This window comes from Hyaena hyaena, unplaced genomic scaffold, assembly GCF_003009895.1.
Source record: "Hyaena hyaena isolate Hyena2069 unplaced genomic scaffold, ASM300989v1 scaffold_94, whole genome shotgun sequence".
In the NCBI taxonomy this organism is placed as follows: domain Eukaryota; kingdom Metazoa; phylum Chordata; class Mammalia; order Carnivora; family Hyaenidae; genus Hyaena; species Hyaena hyaena.
Window position 1 is genome coordinate 3190809 of NW_024080726.1, and position 19758 is coordinate 3210566.

Genomic DNA, 19758 nt, shown 5'->3' on the forward strand with positions numbered 1-19758 from the left:
CCATTTGCACATCCGGCTTCTCCTTCCTGGAATGCTAACAGATCTGCCTCGTGCACACCTAAGTCTCCACAGATTTTCCGAGGTCCCCTTCCAGAGAGGGCTTCTGGAACATGGCTGCAAAAGACAGCCCCATCGCTGCCTCCTGAGCCTCCTTTCCTTCTCAGAACACGAAGTCTCTCCTGCGTCCCTTCCCTAGCAGTGTCTCTACAGCCTCACCGTTTCTCCAGCCGTAGTTACAGATCTGCATTTAACAGTTATCTGCCCGTCTCCTCGAGCCAGGGTCAGCAGGCTGCCGCCCGAGGGCCAGATCCGCACGGCCGCCTGGAGTTAGGAGCTGTGGACACAACCACCACCACTGCCTAAAGTGTGCCTTTGTCTGTTTCGGTGCCACGGGGCCGGAGTCGTCGTGAGGAGGGCTCTGCGACCTGCACGTTTAAAATAGTTACCAGCTGGCCCCTGGCGAAGGTTTGCTGACATCTGTTCTTTGCCAGAGGAAGGAGAGGGGAAGGAACAGGAGGGAGAAAGCAAAGGCACCGCGGTGACACCGTGTGGCTCTGCGCGGCTCTAGGCTCCTTGTTCGGGGCTCAGCTCTGGGTGCAGCAGCCCGAGCCCCGGGCCCCTCCTCGGCCGCCGCAGCACTCACCGGCTCCTGCGAACAGCCCGGGAGTCGTTCCTGCTCGGGGGCCGCTGGACCTGCGTTCCTGGGGGGCTCTCCTCGGGGACAGGGTGACTACCAGGGGCTCCGGGCTGCCTGCACGTCCTCCTGACCGCTGGGCGGAGAGAACGCCACCAGCGGGCTCGGCTGAGGCCCCGGGGGGGGGGGGGGGGGAGGGGGCCCCAGGGGCCCGGGGCCTTTTCCCATCACAGGCAGAAGGGCGGGCGGGCAGAGGAAGGTCCCCGTCCCCGGCCTTCTCAGCAGGGAGCAGCGCGGGTGAGCGGGGCGGGGGGGGGGGGGGGGGCGGGGAGCCCACGGGGCCCAGGGCCCCTGCTGTCATCACCGGAGGAAGGGAAGACGGAGGCTGCACCAGCCTTGGAAGGTTCTCACTTCGTCTGAGGACCCCTTCTGCCACGTCAAAAGGAGGCAGTCTGCAGAAATTCACTACTACAGCCGACTTCGGGGGTATCTTTTAATAGCACATTAATGATACGCAATTAACAAATGGGAGGAAATCACAGCCTCTTAAATCTTGGCTTTCATCCTTTGCCTTCTTGCTGTCACAAACGCGGTCACTATTCGTTCACCTCAGTGGCTGCATCAACAGCTAACAGCCGTGAGTGAGGCTCACAAGGAGTTGATTTCACAAACAACAAAGGGGAAACCAGACATAAATGCAAACAATCAGTAGTTCGCTAAATGCCATCTATCGACAGTCAAGGTTGGGGTGGGGGGGACGCGAGCGCAGGCGTCGCGGGCAGGGACCAGGCTCCTCTGCACGCTGACGGCTCCCTCTGCTTAGAGTGAGCGCGGGGAGAATGGCTGCAGACGGCCTGTTTCTCTAGCTCACTCTCGAAGGCGCCCGCTCTAATCCTTGAGCACGAGCGGGGCCCTCACTTGGTCGGCCACGTCCTTGCCGCTCAGCGCCTCGACGATCGCGAGAGCAAACTCGAAGCTGGTTCCAGGCCCGCGGCTCGTGAGGATCAGGCCGTCCTTCTCCACGCGGCTCTCGGAGTAGCTGTAATGACCTTCCGGATAAGAAGAGCAGAGGGTTACGTCCTCATGGGCTCCGCTGGGCAACACTGTCACCGTGCCCTGCGACTCAAGTCCCTGTTACCACAGAAGGTTGTCTCACCTACACTTTTAAAAAAAAAACCCAAAACCAAAACCCACAACAACGGTAGCCAAGGGCTGGAAATCGAGGAGGCAGCCAAGCTGGTGCGGGCACAGCGCGGAGATATTACCGGAGGTATTACAACATGTGCGGTGGGGGGGAGAGGCGCTAACGGCCGGTGAAACGGAACAAAGCAGGACACCGGAGTTAAATGCGGTTGCAGAGGCTCCGTAAGCGTGAGGGGGGCGGGGAGGGAAGGCCAATCGTTCACCTCTGTCATCAACAGATGCTCAAGGCTCCACCCTGGACACTGAAGGGAAGCAGAATGGGCCACCCCGAAATGGGCTGCTGTGACTCTTTGGGGCTGAAGGCACTGGACAAATGGCAACCGCAGGGAGAGGCTTTCTCTGACACCCCCCCGCCCCGCCCCGCCCCTGCATGAAGACAGGTCCTCCTGAAGGACCTCAGCCGTCGTGCCCCCTCCTGGAGTCCATCAGCCAGGGAAGATGGCCTCTTGTCCCAGGAGGGGACACCAGACAGACTGTCACAAACGATCACACTTCCCATCTACTTTCCCAAGGGCCCCTTCGTCTTTCCTGAAAATCATTCATTCCCTCCTGAGAGGCCCCGTCTCTAATCTCCTTTCCCTACAGCCTGTCGGTCACACGGACTCCGGCCCACGGACTGCCTGCATCACGCACACACTGTGTCTCAAAAACAAACTAGCGAAACACACACAGGACACACAGGGAGGGGAGATGTGCGGAGGGAGAAACAACATCCACTTCTCAGGAACCGCCTTCCTTCTGTGTCCCCAACTGGCGTCTGGGGGGAAATACAGTAAAACAAGCATGTGCTTCTCCTGTATCCAAATTCAGTGAATGACAAGACACGTGGGCAAATCACGGCCACAACGCTGGCACTGCAGCGCCGGCTCCCTAAGGCTTTCCCCCCCGCACACACGGCCCTAAACCCTCCCGGTGCACGGCCACCGGCGCTACGTCCTCAGGAGCGCCGGCACCCGCTGCCCAGAAAGCTGTCCCCACCACCCGCAGCGCCCCTCACAGGAGGCAGTGGTGGCGGCCTGACAGAGCCGACGGGGCCGGGACGTGAGGGCAGTCTGTCTCCGCGGGTACCGGCTGGGCCCTCACCTGCCCTGCGTGGCCTCAAACGCGAACGGGACCACGAGGGGCTCCCAGGCACCGGGCGGCGGATGAACGTCCCGGGCCACGCAGCACCTCCGCGTTCCGGCCCTGCCTTCCGCCTGCCCCTCCCTCCACTCTGCTCAGCGCCACGAAGAGTCACCTTTCCAAAGAGCACACCGGAGCTCGTCAGGTTCTGCCCCCGGGGGGGCTTTCGCCACCTCCCCCCGCACTAAGGGGGGCTCCGCTCCGCAGCTCACGGGCGCGCCCCCTGGGTCCGAGCCACACCGACTGGACTGGGAGGAACCACGGGGAGAAGGAAAAGCACATGCCATCCAGGTGGGAGTTACTGTGACCCGGGTGGGGGCCGGGGTGACGGGGAGGGAATGAAGTGTGAGAAATCACGGAGAGACCAAATGCCCCGAACTCCGTGCAGGACTGAACGCAGGGAGGCGGTGACGAGGGCGCCCAGCTGTCTGTCCTACGGCTGGGCGGGTGCTGGCACCACACAGAGATCAAGGACACAAAGCACACACGGGACAGGGGGGGGGGGGAAGCCCACAAAGTTCCCCTGCGGCAGCCACCTCTGCCCCTGCGCTGCCCCTGCGCTGCCCCTGCCCTCCCCCTACTGGAGAACTCAGAGCCTGCGCCGCCAGGCTCCCCCAGCAAGCACAGCTCAGCTCGTTCCCTTCTGCCCCCGGAGCCGGAGGAAGCCAGGAGATGCTTGTTCAACAGATACGGACGGAAAAAGGGCACCTGATCTTACGGGCCCCTTAAAGCAGAAGCGATCTGCTCCTGCCGTATTCACGAGCTTTAGAAACCACGCGAGAAGGGGCGCCTGGGTGGCTTAGTCGGTTAAGCGTCCGACTTTCGCTTAGGACATGATCTCGCGGTTCGTGGGTTCGAGCCCCGCGTCGGGCTCCGTGCTGACTGCCAGCTCAGAGCCTGGAGCCTGTTTCAGTCTGTGACTCCCTCTCTCTCTGACCCTCCCCTTCTCACGCTGTCTCTCTCTCTCCTAGAAATAAATAAAACATTAAAAAAAAAAAATTTAAAAAAAGAAACTACGCGAGAACATTCCCGTCCTTTGTGGGTGGCAGAGACCTTCAGGAGACTAGGCCCCCCCATCGTCAGGAATCGTCACCCGAGGGGCGCCCAGGGGGTTGACCGTCCGACTCTGGCTCAGGTCATGATCTCACCGTTCGTGCTGACCATGCAGAGCCTGCTTGGGCTCCTCTGTACCCCCCTTCTCTGCCCCGCCCTTGCTCGCTCTCTTTCAAAAATAAACATTAAAAAAAAAAAAAAAATCAAGTCACCCACTGAAATAACTGAACACAGAACATGAAAATTTTCCTAGTGGCTCAGTCGGTGGAGCATTGGACTTCGGCTCAGGTTATGACCTCAGGTCTGTGGGTTCAAGCCCGTGCTCGGTGCTGACAGTGCAGGGCCTGTTTTAGATCCTCTGTCTCCCTCTCTCCCTGCCCCTCCCCTGCTCGCTCGCTCTCAAAACTAAACAAGCATTAAAAGAAAACGCTCCTAGTTACACTGCGGTGGAAGAGGGTCTCCCTCCAGTGGCGACCTAACCTGACTAACTGATGGCTGAACCGGGCCAAGACCTCCCCGGGTGCCCGACCAGAACCCGGCCAGTCCCGCCTGCGGGAGTGGTGATGTGACGGCCTGGACCGGGGCTGGGGAGGCCATCTCTAAATGGCTCCCTGCACGCTCTCCTCGTGGGTAAAGTATTACAACCACAGCTCGCACCGGTTACAGGCATTCAAGGTCCCAGGGCTCTTTTCAGGGTTCCGACCCGAAGAGCAGAAGGTCTGCACCGCCCACCACCCCCACCTAGTGGTGACGCTGGACAAGGGCACCGCGCGCCCCAGGGCCAGCGAGGCAGGTGCCACTCGCCTCGGAACTCCGCAAATCCACCCGCCACGGTCCGCTGGCAGGAAGCACTGGTTACTGACTTCTTTTTTACTGTAACCAAACACCCCACAGCCAGGCAGTCTCTTCAGAGCAGCAGCAACAGCCGGGAGGCTGGATGCGAGGGCTCAGCACCTACCGGCGGCTTTTACACGCACACACCTCCTGTTTGGTCAGTGGCTCTTACAACAGGGCAGTTGCCAGAGACCCAAAGTCCCCGAGAGCACGAGACAGTCACTATCTTAACCCGTTAAGACAAGTCACCTACTCCTGGGAACAGCAGCTCTGGGTTCAAATTCCAGGCCTGCCATTTAGTAGCTGTCCAGTCTAAGCCTTGCTTTTCTCTTCTATAAAATGGGGATGACACCAGCCCTGCAGACTGCCATGGGAGTCGGGCAGAATGGAACGCCTGGCCCGAGTGGCGGCGTCATCACAACAGACTCACGACGGACGCACTCCTCCTCTGGGGCAGGGGCGGCCCGTTCACGGCCGTGTTCCCCGCGCTCAGCCCAGAGCTGGGCTCACGCCAGGCAACGTCCCGGGTGCATCACACACACCAGCTCGGGCCTGTCAACGACCCTGTGAGGCAGGGGCCAGTGACATCCTTAGGTGTCAGGATGGAAACTGAGGCTGGGTGGGGGAAGGAGCCCACCCGCAGCCAGGCGCGCGCCCTCCTCTCTCCCCCACCCCCGCCACCGGCCAGCCCCCGGGATGAGGCGCTTTACTGCTCACCTATGTGACGGGGGTCTTCAGGTGCTTTTGAGAACAGACAGAGGAACTAAAAAGACTATTAAAGTAACCATTCTTCATTTAAAAACTGAGAAAAGGGAAGACCATGTCCTTCGGACCAGAGTGCTTATGTGAGCAAAATTTTCACACTGACCTGCACCTGCTCACCACATGCTGAGGAGGAGGAGGGGACAGGGGGGAGGGGATGGGGGGAGGGGATGGGGACGAGGGGACGGAGAGGAGGGGACGGGGAGAAGGACCAGAGACACCCAGGAGAGGAGTACAGCCTCGCTTCTCAGACGCTCTGAGAGGACAGACATTTCTAACACTTTCTCCCCGTAGAAGGACTTCCTGGCTGAACCCGGTGCCTCATAACGGAGTGGGGCGGGAGGGCCCGAGGAGGGACAGAGGAGGGCCTGAGCTCCAGCCTGACGCTGGGCAAGTGGCCTGGCCTGCTGGGGCCGGTCTCCTCTTCTGGGAAGCCAGTACCCGCCTTGCTGGGCACCGGGGCCCGGGAGGCTCCGGCAGGCGATGTCTGCGCGTGTCCCTGACAAACGCCGACAGTTACCCATCCGATCTGTTCCTGGTCCAGCCCCGCGTTCTCGAGGCCCAGCAGGGAAGCACACACAACAGATCCACCTTCAGATAAAGGAGGAACGTGGCTACTGGGCATTTCCCCCCAACATGTTGCAACCACTAAAGAAAACCTGATTCCGATCTTTCTGACTCTCCACAACCTCTCCATCAGCCCGAGTACATTATATTCCTACCTTAAAAAATGCCCAGCAGCCAGAGCCTCGTGTGAAAAAAAACCACCCACTTTTCACACATACGGTTTTATTGACAACTTAGTATCTTTCCAGCAGCTCCAATAAAGCGATAGGTATTTAAGAACATACTACCTTGGACTGACTTTGAGAATATTCTGAATGTCCGACACCAAGAGCGAACCCTAATGTGAATGATGGATTCGAGGCGGTGACGCCGTGTCCGTGGAGATTTACTGTGACAAAGGCACCTCTTCGGCGCAGGGAGACTGCGCGTGCGCAGACAGGGTGGGGAGGCCTGCACGTCCCGCTGCGTTTTGGGTGAGCCTAACGCTGCTCTAAAAAGCACCATCTCTTCATTAAGAGAAAAAGCAACATGGGAAAAACGCGCCACCCGAACTAGCTGTGAGAAGATGATGGAAGGGACGTTACCAGACTCCTCTGTGTGGGGTTCAGGACGAGCCTCGAGCGGGGCGGAGACCCGGGACAAAATCTATCCCTGACATGCCTGTTTTCAAATCATCTGCCACTATTAATGTTCTGTCCTCTGGTTTATTCACTGATGTCCGGTTGGCGATGTTGAACACAGAGCCAGCCTCTCGGTATTCCTGCGGGCTCAGTGCCAGCCGAACCACTTCTGGCTTCTAACTGGAAATTTCAGACGCTCCTGCCATGACCCGCACTAGTGTGAAGTTCTCTTTCTCTCTGCAAGTTCCAGGGTCCCTGTCTCTTTGGTGCACGCACTCTGGGGACAGGTGGTAGGGGGAGGTGCTACCTGGCTGGTGTTATGAACGTCAGCTGAGAAGCAGGGGCTGTTACTGAGGGAGCATCATTTACAGGTTTACGTCCACATGCCTGGGTGGGTACGCCTAACTGTACACGGCTTTCTAGGGTTAAATTTGATGTGTGTGTCCTGTGTCTGTGAGCTGTTCACTCCTGGAGGGCACAGATCGTGGCAGGGCCCGATCCAGGGCTCAAACTCATGAACCATGAACTCAGGACCTGAGCTGAGATCAAGAGTCCTATGTTTAACAAATTGTACCCAGAAAAGAGTGATGCGTTTAAAGACGGAGCCACCCAGGCACCCCAATGGCGGGCTTCTTTTACAGCCTCCGAATAACTGGTCACATAAGGCGTTAAAGAAATACATGGTAGCTTCCTCTCCTCCACCCAAAAAAGGACATAATTTTGGGTTGAAAAAGCAAGCTGCAGGGGTGCCTGGGGGGGTCAGTCAGTTGAGCATCCAACATTTGATTTCTGCTCAGGCTGTGATCTCAAGGTCATGGGATGGAGCCCAGCATCAGGCTCCAAGCTAAGTGTGGAGCCTGCTTAAGATTCTCTCTCCCACCCATCCCCATCTGCTCTCAAAAAGAAAAAAAAAAAGTTGCAAAACAACATATTTAGCGGACTTCATTTGAATAAAATTACTAAACTACAAAAGATAAGGAGTTATGTACGGAGAAATTTCTAGTTACACAAGAAACTTTCTAACAGAAGCTACTCTGAAAATTAGAAAGGGGGTGAGGATGGAAGAGAAAAGGCATATTTATGTTTTCACTTCAACCCCTTTTGCACTGTTTGCACTTTTTACCACGAATAGAAATTTTTAGAAAAATAAATTAGTAAAAGTTAACAGTCCAACTGGTACTTATGAAAGAAACTTGTCACCCAAGGTAACAGATCCACCACCCAGGGAGAGAGCGATACTCACTTTGCTCTGGACTGTGGGCAAAGGGGCATTTTCTGAAATCACTCTCATCTGGGACAATCACTCTCGGGCTGGCCTTTGCTTACTGGCCCCTGAGCCCAGCCACCATGCCCAGAGACGGGTGTGCACCACCTCCTCCCCACCGTCCGCTCCCCCTCCAGCCGCAACACTGGCGAAGAAACTGAGGAACACACCGCACCTCGAACCACAGGGAGTTGCTGCGTAAGGTTACCAGGTGGGACACAAAGCTAAAGCACAGCTTTCTGAGAAGGTCTTTTCATATGTTAAAACAAGCACAAGGGGCAGCTGGGTGGCGCCTGGGTGGCTCAGTCAGTTAAGCGCCCGACTTCGGTTCAGGTCATGATCTCGCGGTTCGTGGGTTCGAGGCCCGCATCAGGTTCTGTGCTGGCAGCTCAGAGCCTGGAGCCTGTTTCAGATTCTATGTCTCCCTCTCTCTGCCCCTCCCTCGCTCATGTTCTGTCTCTCTGTCCCACAAATAAACTATAAAAAAAAAATTAAAAAAAAAAAAAAAAAAGCACAGCAGTGCCTGGGTGGCTCAGTCGGTTAAGTGTTTGACTCAGGCCACGATCTCACAATTCATGGGTTCGAGCCCCGTGTCAGGCTCTACACTGCTGGTGTGAAGCCTGCCTGGGATTCTCTCTCTTGTCTCTGCCCTCTCCTGCTTACTCTCTCTCTTTCTCAAAATAAACTTAAAAAAAAATTTTTTTAATTAATAAAATACAAGCATATACTTACTCCCATTCATCATTTTGTCTTTAGCAAGCGGGTGTGTCGTAACTTTGCTTCCAAAACCTATTTCATGAGCCAAAAGAGCCGTCGGACCTGAGAAGATTAATAAAAAGACTTAAGTATGGACATAAAAAACCTAATGGTTTAAAAACGCAACGGAAATATTTTTCAAATCCAGGAGGCTCTTACCTAAAACATCCTGATGATTCTAAAAGTAAACACTTTTTAGTATGATAGGTGCGGAGTGTGTACCATAAACCATGTGCTGAGCGCATGTGGCAAAAGTGTACAAACTCAAAATACTTCGATAACCAGTTAATCAAACGATATGGAGCCGCCTCCAGATAAACAGAGTGGGGTCCCTGCAGGCAGGTGTGTGGGGGGACAAGGACAGAGACCACCAAGGCCTGACTCTTAGCACGTGATAGCTTCTGTCACACGTTAAAGGCAGCTGCTGCGCTCCAAACTTCTGGCCTTGACCACTATTTCCAGACTCATTCTGGTTTTCTACTTGAAAATGAAAACGGAGCGCTCACTCATCCGTCTATCCATCCGAGCACCCCAGGTGGTGGGGCTGTCCCAGTGACCAGGACACTGTCCAGCCCTGAAGACACTATGCCTGTGAAACGCCCAGAACTCTGACATGCCGGGGCGCTGGCACTTCTTTACTGGTGACCACCGAAGCCCATGCACCAGTGTCCGTTTCTGATCCTCTAAGATATGCAGTTGCTAACGTGAGATTTTTGCTCCAAAAGTATTCATTGAAAATGGTAATTTCACTGAGAATCACTACCATATTTTGGCTGTAACGTTCCTCAGATAAGGACTAAAACAAAAACACTTTAGGACTTTCTTAGCTTACCTTGAAACTTAAAAAAAAAAAAAAAAAGTATTCTACCTTTTTCTCTAAGCCTGTCACACCTAGAAACACATGCTTCAGAACAGCAATGAGACCCTCAAAACAGGTTAGGACGTGGGGCACCTGGGGGCTCAATCGGTTGAGCGTCCGACTTCAGCTCAGGTCATGATCTCACGGTTCATGGATTCAAGCCCCACGCCAGGCTCTGTGCTGACAGCTCAGAGCCTGAGGCCTGCTTCTAATTCTCTGTCTCTCTCTCTCTCTGACCCTCCACTGCTCACGCCGTCTCTCAAAAAATAAACAAAATATATGGGTCACCTGGGTGGCTCAGTTGTTTTAAGCTTTTGACTTCAGCTCAGGTCATGATCTCATGATTTGTGAGTTCCAGCCCCATGGTGGGCTCTGTGCCTGGAGCCTGCTTGGAATTCTATGTCTCTCTCTCATGCTCACGCTCTGTTTCGTTCTCTCTCTCTCTCTCTCTCAAAAATAAACATTAAAAAATTTTTTTTTTTTAATATTTTTATTTATTTCTAGGAGAGAGAGAGAGAGAGACACAGTGTGAGCAGGGGAGAGTCAGAGAGAGAGGGAGACACAGACTCTGAAACAGGCTCCAGGCTCTGAGCTGGCAGTCAGCACAGAGCCCGACACCGGGCTCGAACCCACGAACCGCGAGATCATGACCTAAGCGAAAGTCAGACGCTTAACCAACTAAGCCACCCAGGCGCCCCTGAAAAAATTTTTAAAAAGGGGCAACTAGGTGGCTCAGTTGGTTGAGCTTCTGACTTCGGCTCAGGTCATGACTTGGTAGCTTGTGGATTTGAGCCCCGCACTGGGCTCTGTGCTGACAGCTCAGAGCCAGGAGCCTGCTTCAGATTCTGTGTCTCCCTCTCTTTGCCCCTCCCTTGTTTGCACTCCGTCTCTCCCTTTCTCTCTTTCAAAAATAAACATTAAAAAAAAAAAAAAATAGGTTAGGACCCAAAGCTGAGGCTGGGACCCAAGGACGGAGCCAGAGTGCTTCAGCCTCAGCCACCCACTCACCTGCTCTCACTGACCTTTCACTTTCCAACACACTTCCCAGGAAAAGGGAGCTACAGACTACACGTGTCGGCTGCCCAAAGGAAGATCGACAAATAATATGTAATTACATAAGCTTTCCACCTGCCATCAGGCCAGTCCCAATTTCTATCTCCTAAATCAAAGTTCTCAAATAGATCTGATGTCTGTCTGCACCGTATTTTTATCTTATGTACCAGATAGCTATGTATGGTAGCATATTTTAAGTCTGTAAAGACTGAATTATCACTCAATTTTTATGCTAATGGACTCATCAATGACCCTTAACTCTTACTTTGTAAGATGTGAAGAGACAAATAACTACCTACGTGACCTTGTATTTTCTGAAAGCAAACCTCCAGAGGTGACTGTACGGTGAGGAGAACGATCATACGGTGAGTTAGAATCTTTAGGCTGCTCCCTTCTGCTGATGAAACTGCTGCCTACAGTACTGTTAATAAATTCACGTTTCGGTTGAACGTAGGACTTGAGTGATGGCTTACTCACCCTGATAAGCCCATAATTATTGCTTTCTGGAGCTTAAGAATCCTACCTGGAGAATTCGAGAAGAAATATTGAACTACCGTTACTTGAAATGTCGGCAGATGAAACTACTGCCGCGTGTGTGCAGGGGACCAGCTCTGGGCTCTGAGCAGAGGGCACCACAGGGGAGCCCCTGGGCGGCCACGACACTACAGCCAACAGCGCCACCGTGTGGTGACTCACACAGACAGCACCCGGGTCACCCCAGCTCCTCCCCGCCCTGGAGCCGTACCTAGAACAACCTCCAGGCTCCTTTCCCTCCAGACCCCAAGTGAATCTCATTTCACTTTCTTATCCCGTCCGCCCTCCAGTTTGTCTCAAGCACTCAGCACTCGGGGCCAAGCCCCAGTCCCTAACTGCGACACTTCAGAACCACCTATTTCTCTCCACACTTCCTACTTCCTGCGGCACCAGCAGGGCGGGCAGTGGGCCAGTCAACAACACAAACACCATGTCAGCGCTGTTTATGTCTAACAGAGATTTAATAATTCTCAAGCCTCAGCTCCTTCGCACGGCGTTCGAGCTGCCTGAGCATGAAACCGGGAACCAGATGTGGCCAACCCTCCGGCCACCTCAGGGACAAACCGACACGTGGCTCTTCCTTTCAGCAGACTCAGAAGGGAACGAATCCAGCCCAAACCCTTCCTTGGGTCAGAGAACCCACGAGTGAGGCCGCGGCCAGGGGCTGAGAGCGACCGCACCAAGGCCTCGCCCATCGAAGAGGACCTGGGTCTCGCACCCAGAGAGAGGCATGTGCGTGGGCAGCAGGGTCCTCCCGCGAGGACAGACCCGGGCCCCGAGGGCGGGTCAAGGGGCTGGTGTGGACTGGAACCCAAGGACAGTCCCCCCGGGTGGTCACCTCCGCGGTCCCTCCCAGGCTCCGATGCAGCGGTCCTTGAACATTCGGGTCTTGGGACCCTCCTTTTACATGAGTTACAGCTCTCTGTAACTGCCGGGTCAGAAATGAAAAACCGGGACATTTTTATGACACAAGAACGCGTTGAGCACACATGCCACGCCCCGACGGTGGCATCGTCACACTCTCCCGAGCACAAGAAGGAAAAGGGCAAATAACATCAGTATCTGCTTTCACCTTATGATGCCTCTGAAAGAGCTCTAGGAAGCTCTGTTGTACTGCAAAGTCCCCAGGGTCCCCGACTTACAACTTCTTTAATGGGCCCACTGTGCTGCGCACAACACGGTGTCGTTTTATCAAACCACCCATCCAGTCATTGATTTACTCGCTCTCGTGACAAACGTTTCATAAAGGCCTGGGTCCAAGAACTACGCTCTGGAAAAATGCAAGGTGGCAGGATATCCTGCTACCAGAGCGTTAAGAATGGATGTCATGGCGCTTCCAGAAAACAAAGTATTACTGGTTTTCAAAGATGTGGGGACATCCAGGAAGCACTGACGACCGTCCTCTAACTGACGTGACAGACCGCACAGTGCCGGAGACCGCTCCACACGAGGGCCAGGCGGAAAGCACCGCGGCCCCAGGATCGGCAGGGCAGACACGGGACGGGGCCGTCGTGTTTCCGGCTGACCGAGTCTCGCTGAGCGGGTGCTGGCAGCCCTACTGGCTGGCACAGAGATCTGCCGCAACCAGCTGCGTGCTGAGTTCCAGAGGGCGTTACTTTCCTCAGAGGTCAACCAAAGAGAACACGAAGTTTCACAGAACGCAGACAAAAAAGTGCAGAGAAGCAGGAAAGAGAACTGTACTCGCTTCGGAAGCGACACGGACCTCATGCCGCGCAAACTAAGTGTGCCCGTGCAGAGGCCCCGCGCGCGTTGTGAAGGGAAAGAAGTCTGTGCAGCAAAATCTTACAATCAAAGATGAGCCTGCCACGGAGTTCGGGGAGAAACGAACCGCACGCTACCTGCACAGATGGCGGCGATGAGGCCCTTCCTCTTCTCTTGCTCCTTCAGGATCTCTTTCACGGCAGCGGACTGTGCAAAGAAAACCCAGACACGTCAGGTTGTCACTAAGCCGCCGCCAATGGCCCGCCGGACACTGAGAGAACCCGCTCTTAGTGTAAAACGCAAGATTTTCAATCAACTTTCTAATAATATTTCTAAACCAGTAACAGAAAAATTCTCAAATTCATACTGTTTGTACACTGCTAAACCCGGTCAAGGCATCCGTTACGAGGGAAGGGCATCCTTTTCTTAAAGGTGTTTAAAGACGGGACGAGAAAAGCCGTCTCCCTCGGGCGCACGGACCCCTGCCGCTCGGCGCCCCCGGGAGAGAGCAGCAGGGCGGGCACGCGGCATCCGGCGTGTTCCCCGACGGCAGAGCCGGGGACGGGGCCCAGCGGGTCCCAAATGTCTGACTCCACCTGCCTTGCGCGCTTCAGTCTCTCGCCCCTCCCTCCCCCTCCCTTCGGGCAGGCGGCCTCTCACGGAAGAGGAAGAGGCTTCGATGAAGAAGCAGGGGCCTCGCCGCCGCCACCTCCCCCCCAGCTCGCAGCCCCCGCCCGCGCCCCCCGCCCGCGCCCCGGTGCCGAGCAGCCAGCAGGCTCCCATCTTCCGATGCCTAAACCTCCGTGAGACACAAAACTAGGTTCATTTTAAATGTCACCAGAGGTGTTTCCCCTGAGAAGCTAGAACACCATTCTGCCCACCTCCCCTGTTCCCAGTTCACTCCCAGCCTCCGTCCTGAGAGATGTGACGAGCAAAAAACCGGCAGAACACGGGCAGAGGCTGAAGTGCCTCCCTCACACGGTTTTTACCTCAGATAAGTTCTGTGCGCCCAGGTTACCTCCCGGCAGAACCACCACGTCGTAGGGGCCCTGTAGTTCAGAAACAAAACAGAAAAGGGAAAAACGTTTCATCTGAGACGCGCACCAAAGCCACAGTCCAAAAACGTTTTCCTATCTTAAATGTGGGTCACAGCAGAACACCGTTCACAGAAGCACAGCTCAGTCAATCACGGTACGTCTATGACGGAACGCTGTGGTAACGGGCAAAAACTCTGACTATAGTAACAGGAAGGGACATCCGTGCTGCTGGGGGACAGGGGTAGGAAGATCTCGTTCTTGTAAAAAAGGAGGGGGAAAAAGGGGGCGCCTGGCTGGCTCAGTTGGTGGAGCAAGAGACTCTTGATCTCGGGGTTCTGAGTTCAGGCCCCATGTTTCGCACAGAACTTACTTAAAAAATGTAGATGTGTGTGTGTCCCTGACACACACGGGGTCCACGGTACCCACAGACAGGACAGCCCAGCTGCTAAGGGGGTGTGGTGTGGGATGGCGGGGAGACGGCCGTCAGAACGGGGACCTTTAACACTGACTCTCTAGGTACGCACTGCCTAGGGGTTATCTTTCCAACACGAATGCACCCGGTGATAAAAATAATTAAAGGAACAACTGTAGGTAAAAGACACAGAAAAAGGTTTTCGTTCTATGAAAGATGGAACTTAGGGGAGAATAATGATACAGGCCTTTAGCATCCCATACACCGAATTGGCAGATTCCAAACTTGATTCCACTCGTGAAAGAGAACTTGGTGCACAATACTTTAAGACGTTAAAAAGATACTTAAAAATTTGGCCATTAGCAATTTATAAAGTGGAAATTTAGTACCTACTTAGTGCAACACACACTACTTAGGATTACTTTTCACAACCATGAACGTTCTGCTGCTGTTTTCAAACCAGGCGGAACTACCAACTAAACAAAGTGTGTGAAGCGCAGAATTTCTTCCACTCCTTTTAGAATCTAAATCAACAGACGCAAAAGGTAACCACAGTCCTAAAATACCCAGACTCCACGAGATGAAAAAGACCAGAGAAGAGCGAGTATGTACTTCTATTCGGCCACTTGCAACATGCCACTTAAGACGTTTCAACAGTTTTTATGTAAATACCAACATTCCTATACCCCACAATCTGGCACTGAAATACGTGAATTTATTAGAAAGGAATAAACGCTCTGTGCGTCTGAGCCTAGGAATTGTGCTCTGGGGTCCTCAGCAGGGCGCAAGTGGCCGTCCACGAGCCATCTCCACTTCTTTTTCTGGAACATCTATGCCCCAAGAGCACAGAGCCTACACCCCAATCACACTGGCCACTAAGCAACGAACTACATGAAAGGGTGTGCGAAAGGGTCTATGCAGGTGTGGGTTAGCTCGCGTCTGCGGAAAGGGACTACAGCTCCAGACAGATTCCCCAGTGTCAGCGGCTGTCGAAGGCAACCGTCAGATAATGTGGCACGATTAACAAGGATTCTTACTGCTCCCGTAATCCCACCACAAATCAACAATGAGCTGATCCACATAAAATGAATCACATAACTATGTCTGGGACACTGAAAAAGGAAAGGCTAAAAGCAGCTATCGAATAAAAAACAAGAAATGAGGGGCGCCTGGGTGGCTCAGTCGGCTGGACATCTGACTTCGGCTCAAGTCACAACTTCACGGTTCATGGGTTCGAGCTGCATGTCAGGCTCTGTGCTGACAGCTCAGAGCCTGGAGCCTGCTTCGGATTCTGTGTCTCCCTCTCTCTCTGCCCCTCCCCTGCTGACACTCCATCTCTCTCTCAAAAATAAACATTTTTTTAAAATGTTAAATATTAAACTTAAAAAAAAAAAAAAAGAAACGGACAGGAAATGTGACAGTTGATTCTTTCCATCGGGTACAACGTTACGACAGGAGGCTAAACTGCGAGGCCAGAAGAGCCCTGAGGAAAACGTCCCACCGCACAGCCAGTGCACGCGACAGCGAGCCGCCAGGTCTCATAGATAAAAAACGGCAGTGCCCTCGATGTCCCAGGGCTTATTACAGTGGGGAAGACTTCCACACAAAGTAACTTTCTTAAAATAAGTCGGTGCTCACAGCCTCAGACATAATCAAAAGACAGTGCAAGAAACGGACAGTCACAGGAAGGAGCAATTCCAGGTACAGGGAACAAACCTCTTTTTTTGCATCTTCCAGACTGGCATCCGGACAAATGAGAACATCTCGGCTACACTGCACTGGGTCCTTCCCAGCCAGACCCGCAATGGTGACTTTAATCTAGGAGAAAGACATCATCACATCTGACCCTGAGACATAAATCTAGAGTAACATTTTCACAGCTGCTGTGTTTTAAAATAACTTGGCAGGAAATACTGCCATAAAACCATGCTGATGCTGCGCCGCAGCTAGTAAGTTAGTGAAATGTACTTTATAACCGGCTCTGTCCCGGTTTCCCTAAAACAGTCCTGACTCACAGATGCTGTCCTGGGACCCCGTCTGGTTAGTGTCCTTTCTCCCACAAGTGTTCTGGTTCGGGTGATAATTACATGATCATCCTGTTACTAATCCACCTTGCAGAGTTACTGCTGTCATTTAAAGGTCATGGTATTTTCTTAAAACAGAAAGACAAGTTAGAACAATGAAATCCTACTTTTGCTTGCAAAAATTTACAAAGTTGACCTAAGCAAGAGCTGGTATACTAGAAAAATGGGAATTTTCCTATACTGCAGGGGGGCCCACGTGTTGGGGAGCTGGCAAAACCCAGGTGAGGGTACTGTGGGCTGTCCTCTGGCCGAGCAATTCCACTCTCAGTCATTAAACCTGGAAAAACTTTCCACACGTTTGCAGAAGAAAATCTCTGCGAGAATATCACAGAATTGAAATGCCGTGAAACTGTCAGAGCAGACCACAGCACATTCATACAGCAGAACGCCAAGTAGCTATTGTAGAGAAACAAACTGCATCTGTGTGTCTTCACTTATGGGAAGCAGAGAAAGGAAGGGTTAATAGACTCTGAGGCCAGACTGCTAGGGGCCTGAGTATTGGCTCTTCTTACTAAGTCTACAATGTGCACACTTCCTCTAGTGTCACTGTGCCTCAGTTTCTTCAATTGTACAATGAGGGTGGCAATAACTCACGGGGTTGTTGGAAGAGTTCAACAAGCTTACATGATGTACTCAGAATGACACCAGTAAATAAATAATGTATCAGTAAATGCTATTTAACTGCTCACTACGGATGTGTGTGTGTGTGTGTGTGTGTGTGTATACATAGAGAGAAAGAGAGAGATGCAAAATGCACCTGCTGTTTAATGCTACTTTGAAGACATGCATGGGATGGACACACATCAATGAGGATAGAGCTATCTCTGGGGCCAGAGGAAGGGAAATCATAGCATTGGGGAAATCCACAAAGAGGGCTGGGTAAGGCTTTATTTCTTTTAAGCATTTGTTCCTCAGGGGGCAACTGGGTGGTTCAGTCAATCGAGTGTCCAACTCTTTGATTTTGGCTCAGGTCATGATCTCACAGTTCATGGGTTTGAGCCCCACACTGGGCTTTGTGCTGACAGCATATGGGGCCTGTTTGGAATTCTCTCTCCTCCCACCCTACCTGCTCACACATGCACTTTCTCTCTCAAAATAAATAAACCAAAAAAAGATGTTTAACACATCTACTCCTCAGGAAGTAGATCTAAAAGAAATATGGCAAAATACTAACAAGTATTAAACGTGGACAGTGAATAAACAGGTAATTATTATTAAACAGTCATCTGAATTTGTGTTTCAAATATTTTATGAAGTACACTGAATATTATTTTATTCAAAATGACTTCAAAACCCAAAAATTTTGAAAAGGAGGAAGGCTAGAAGACATTAGGGGACTTACTCCGGCTCGCCTCATGACATCGACAGGAATGACTGTCTCCATCTCCTCTGCTCCTTTGGCCAGGATGACCAGAGCTCTTTTCGAAGCCATTTTTATGTTATACTTTTGTTCAAGACTTAATAAAAAAAAAAAAATTAAACTTTCACTGCAACCCTAAAAATAGCCAAAAACTTTAAGCTTAGGAACATTTTTAAGCAGAGTATCGAGGTGCTTCTTAGGGAAAAAGTTCTCATAGACAGACAAACAAAAGCGCTTATAGGTTAATACTGGTTTACACAGAATTTCAAGTGCAGGATTTTTGAGAGAACACAGTAAGGCTGCTAACACGTGTTAGTACTGTTTGGATTTCCTTTTACCGTATTTTTTAAAAAAAATCCAATATACAGTAACACACAGCTCTTGCATTTAACTTTCTTTTTGTTAGTACTATTTCAAAGAAACGACTAAACTTAATTTCACGGGCAAAAAGCTGCACACAGACTTTAGCAATGAGCCGTTGAGATTTTTGGAGGGGATTTTTTTTTTAAGTTCCAATAACTGTACGAAAAATTCTGGAAAGTTAACAGTGTTAAATAGTCTATCACATTTTTTGATGACGTGGAAACACGGGAATCCCCCACTACACTCGGCCCCACCGGATTCTTTCTTTGCACTTGGCCCTCTCGTAAACGGCAGCTGCCAAGCGAGGGGCTGGGCGGCTTGGAGCCTGTTCTTGTGCAGATTGCTGTCCGTGCAAACCAGAGGCTAAGGAGGGCACTTCCACAAACACCGCACCGGCCAGTCCCCACTGCCGGACGCCGGGCACACACTCCCGGAGCGGCCGACGCCGCCCCGTGCGCTCCCGGCCGAAGGCCGCCCGCTCCGCAGGCGCGGCGGGACCTCGTCCCTCGGCGGCCCCTTCCGAGGCCCGCGCCGGGGTGCCCGTGGTCCCCTCGCCACCCTGAGCGCTCCCCAGACCCCGACCCGAACCTCGACTCTGCCCAACTCCGCGCCGGGGACGACCGAGCAGAAGCAGAACGGGACTAAACGGGTCGCGCGCACACACGCACGCACGCACGCACGTCGCCAGGGTTCGGGCCCTCAGCCCCGCACTGCGCAGACGCACGCCGCCCCGCCCCCGTCCACGTCCGGCCCCGCCTCCCCGGTACGGCGCAGACGCCCGTCTTTCCTCCGCCCCCCGCAGCCTGATCACGCGCAGGCGCACGACGCCCGGCTTCTCATTCTGCCCCGCCCCCCCGGGACTGCGCAGACGCCCGCCGCCCAGGCCCCCACTTCCTCCTCAACCCCGAGCCGCCTGCACTAGCGCTGCTCGTCCCTTACGTCACGTCCGGCCGAGCCCACCTTGGGCCGCTGCGGGGTGCGCCCGCCTTTTCGCGTCCCGGCTCTGCGTCTGGGGGTCGTCTCCAACCAGCGCCCCGGGAATGCCGTGGGCTCGCGCGTGGACACGAAGTCTCCCCCGCCTCGAGTGGCGTGGTCCGGCCCGTCCCCGGCGGCCGCCGGAGTTAACTCGGTTTTCCCCACCGGGCGGAGGCGGGGGCACCCCCTCGGGAGCTTGGCGGTTTGCTGTACCCCGTTTTCCTGGAGCGGAGTTGTACCTTCACGCTTCTGTGCACTCGGCCTCCCTTGGAGCGCCCGCCCGCGTCCGCCACCCTCCCACCCGCCGCCTATTCCCGACCCCGTCTCCCCAGGGCGGCCTGCCGGACCTCGATCGCCTGCGACCCAGCATTTATTTGCATGCGATGATTTCACGTGTGTTCGTTTCTCAGAGTTCTTTTTTCCGAACATCCCACCGCGGAGCGCTGCTGAGCACGGTGATCTGACAAGCGCTTTAAATTATATAATCTCAAATTTATGTTTTACAAGTATGAGTTGAATACTGATCTTTTTTTTTTTTTTAAAG

The 19758-nt window shown here is 53.4% G+C and overlaps 1 protein-coding gene across 2 annotated transcripts; it reads right to left on the reverse strand.

Annotated features, from left to right (window-relative positions):
• Positions 1 to 1113: 1113 nt before the first annotated feature.
• PARK7 (Parkinsonism associated deglycase) lies at positions 1114 to 18946 on the reverse strand. 2 transcript variants are annotated; one of them, XM_039234991.1, is made up of 7 exons: positions 18828 to 18943; positions 17859 to 17973; positions 16149 to 16250; positions 13973 to 14032; positions 13121 to 13190; positions 8792 to 8878; positions 1114 to 1683 (listed from the first exon to the last, which is right to left on the reverse strand). In XM_039234991.1, the coding sequence occupies exons 2-7, from the start codon at positions 17946 to 17948 to the stop codon at positions 1523 to 1525; spliced, it is 570 nt and encodes a 189-aa protein (XP_039090922.1). In that variant the 5' UTR covers positions 17949 to 17973; positions 18828 to 18943; the 3' UTR covers positions 1114 to 1522. The 2 variants fall into 2 exon arrangements, with proteins under 2 accessions (XP_039090922.1, XP_039090923.1); XM_039234992.1 differs by lacking the exon at positions 8792 to 8878 and having other exon boundaries at positions 18828 to 18946.
• Between the last annotated feature and the right edge of the window lie 812 nt (positions 18947 to 19758).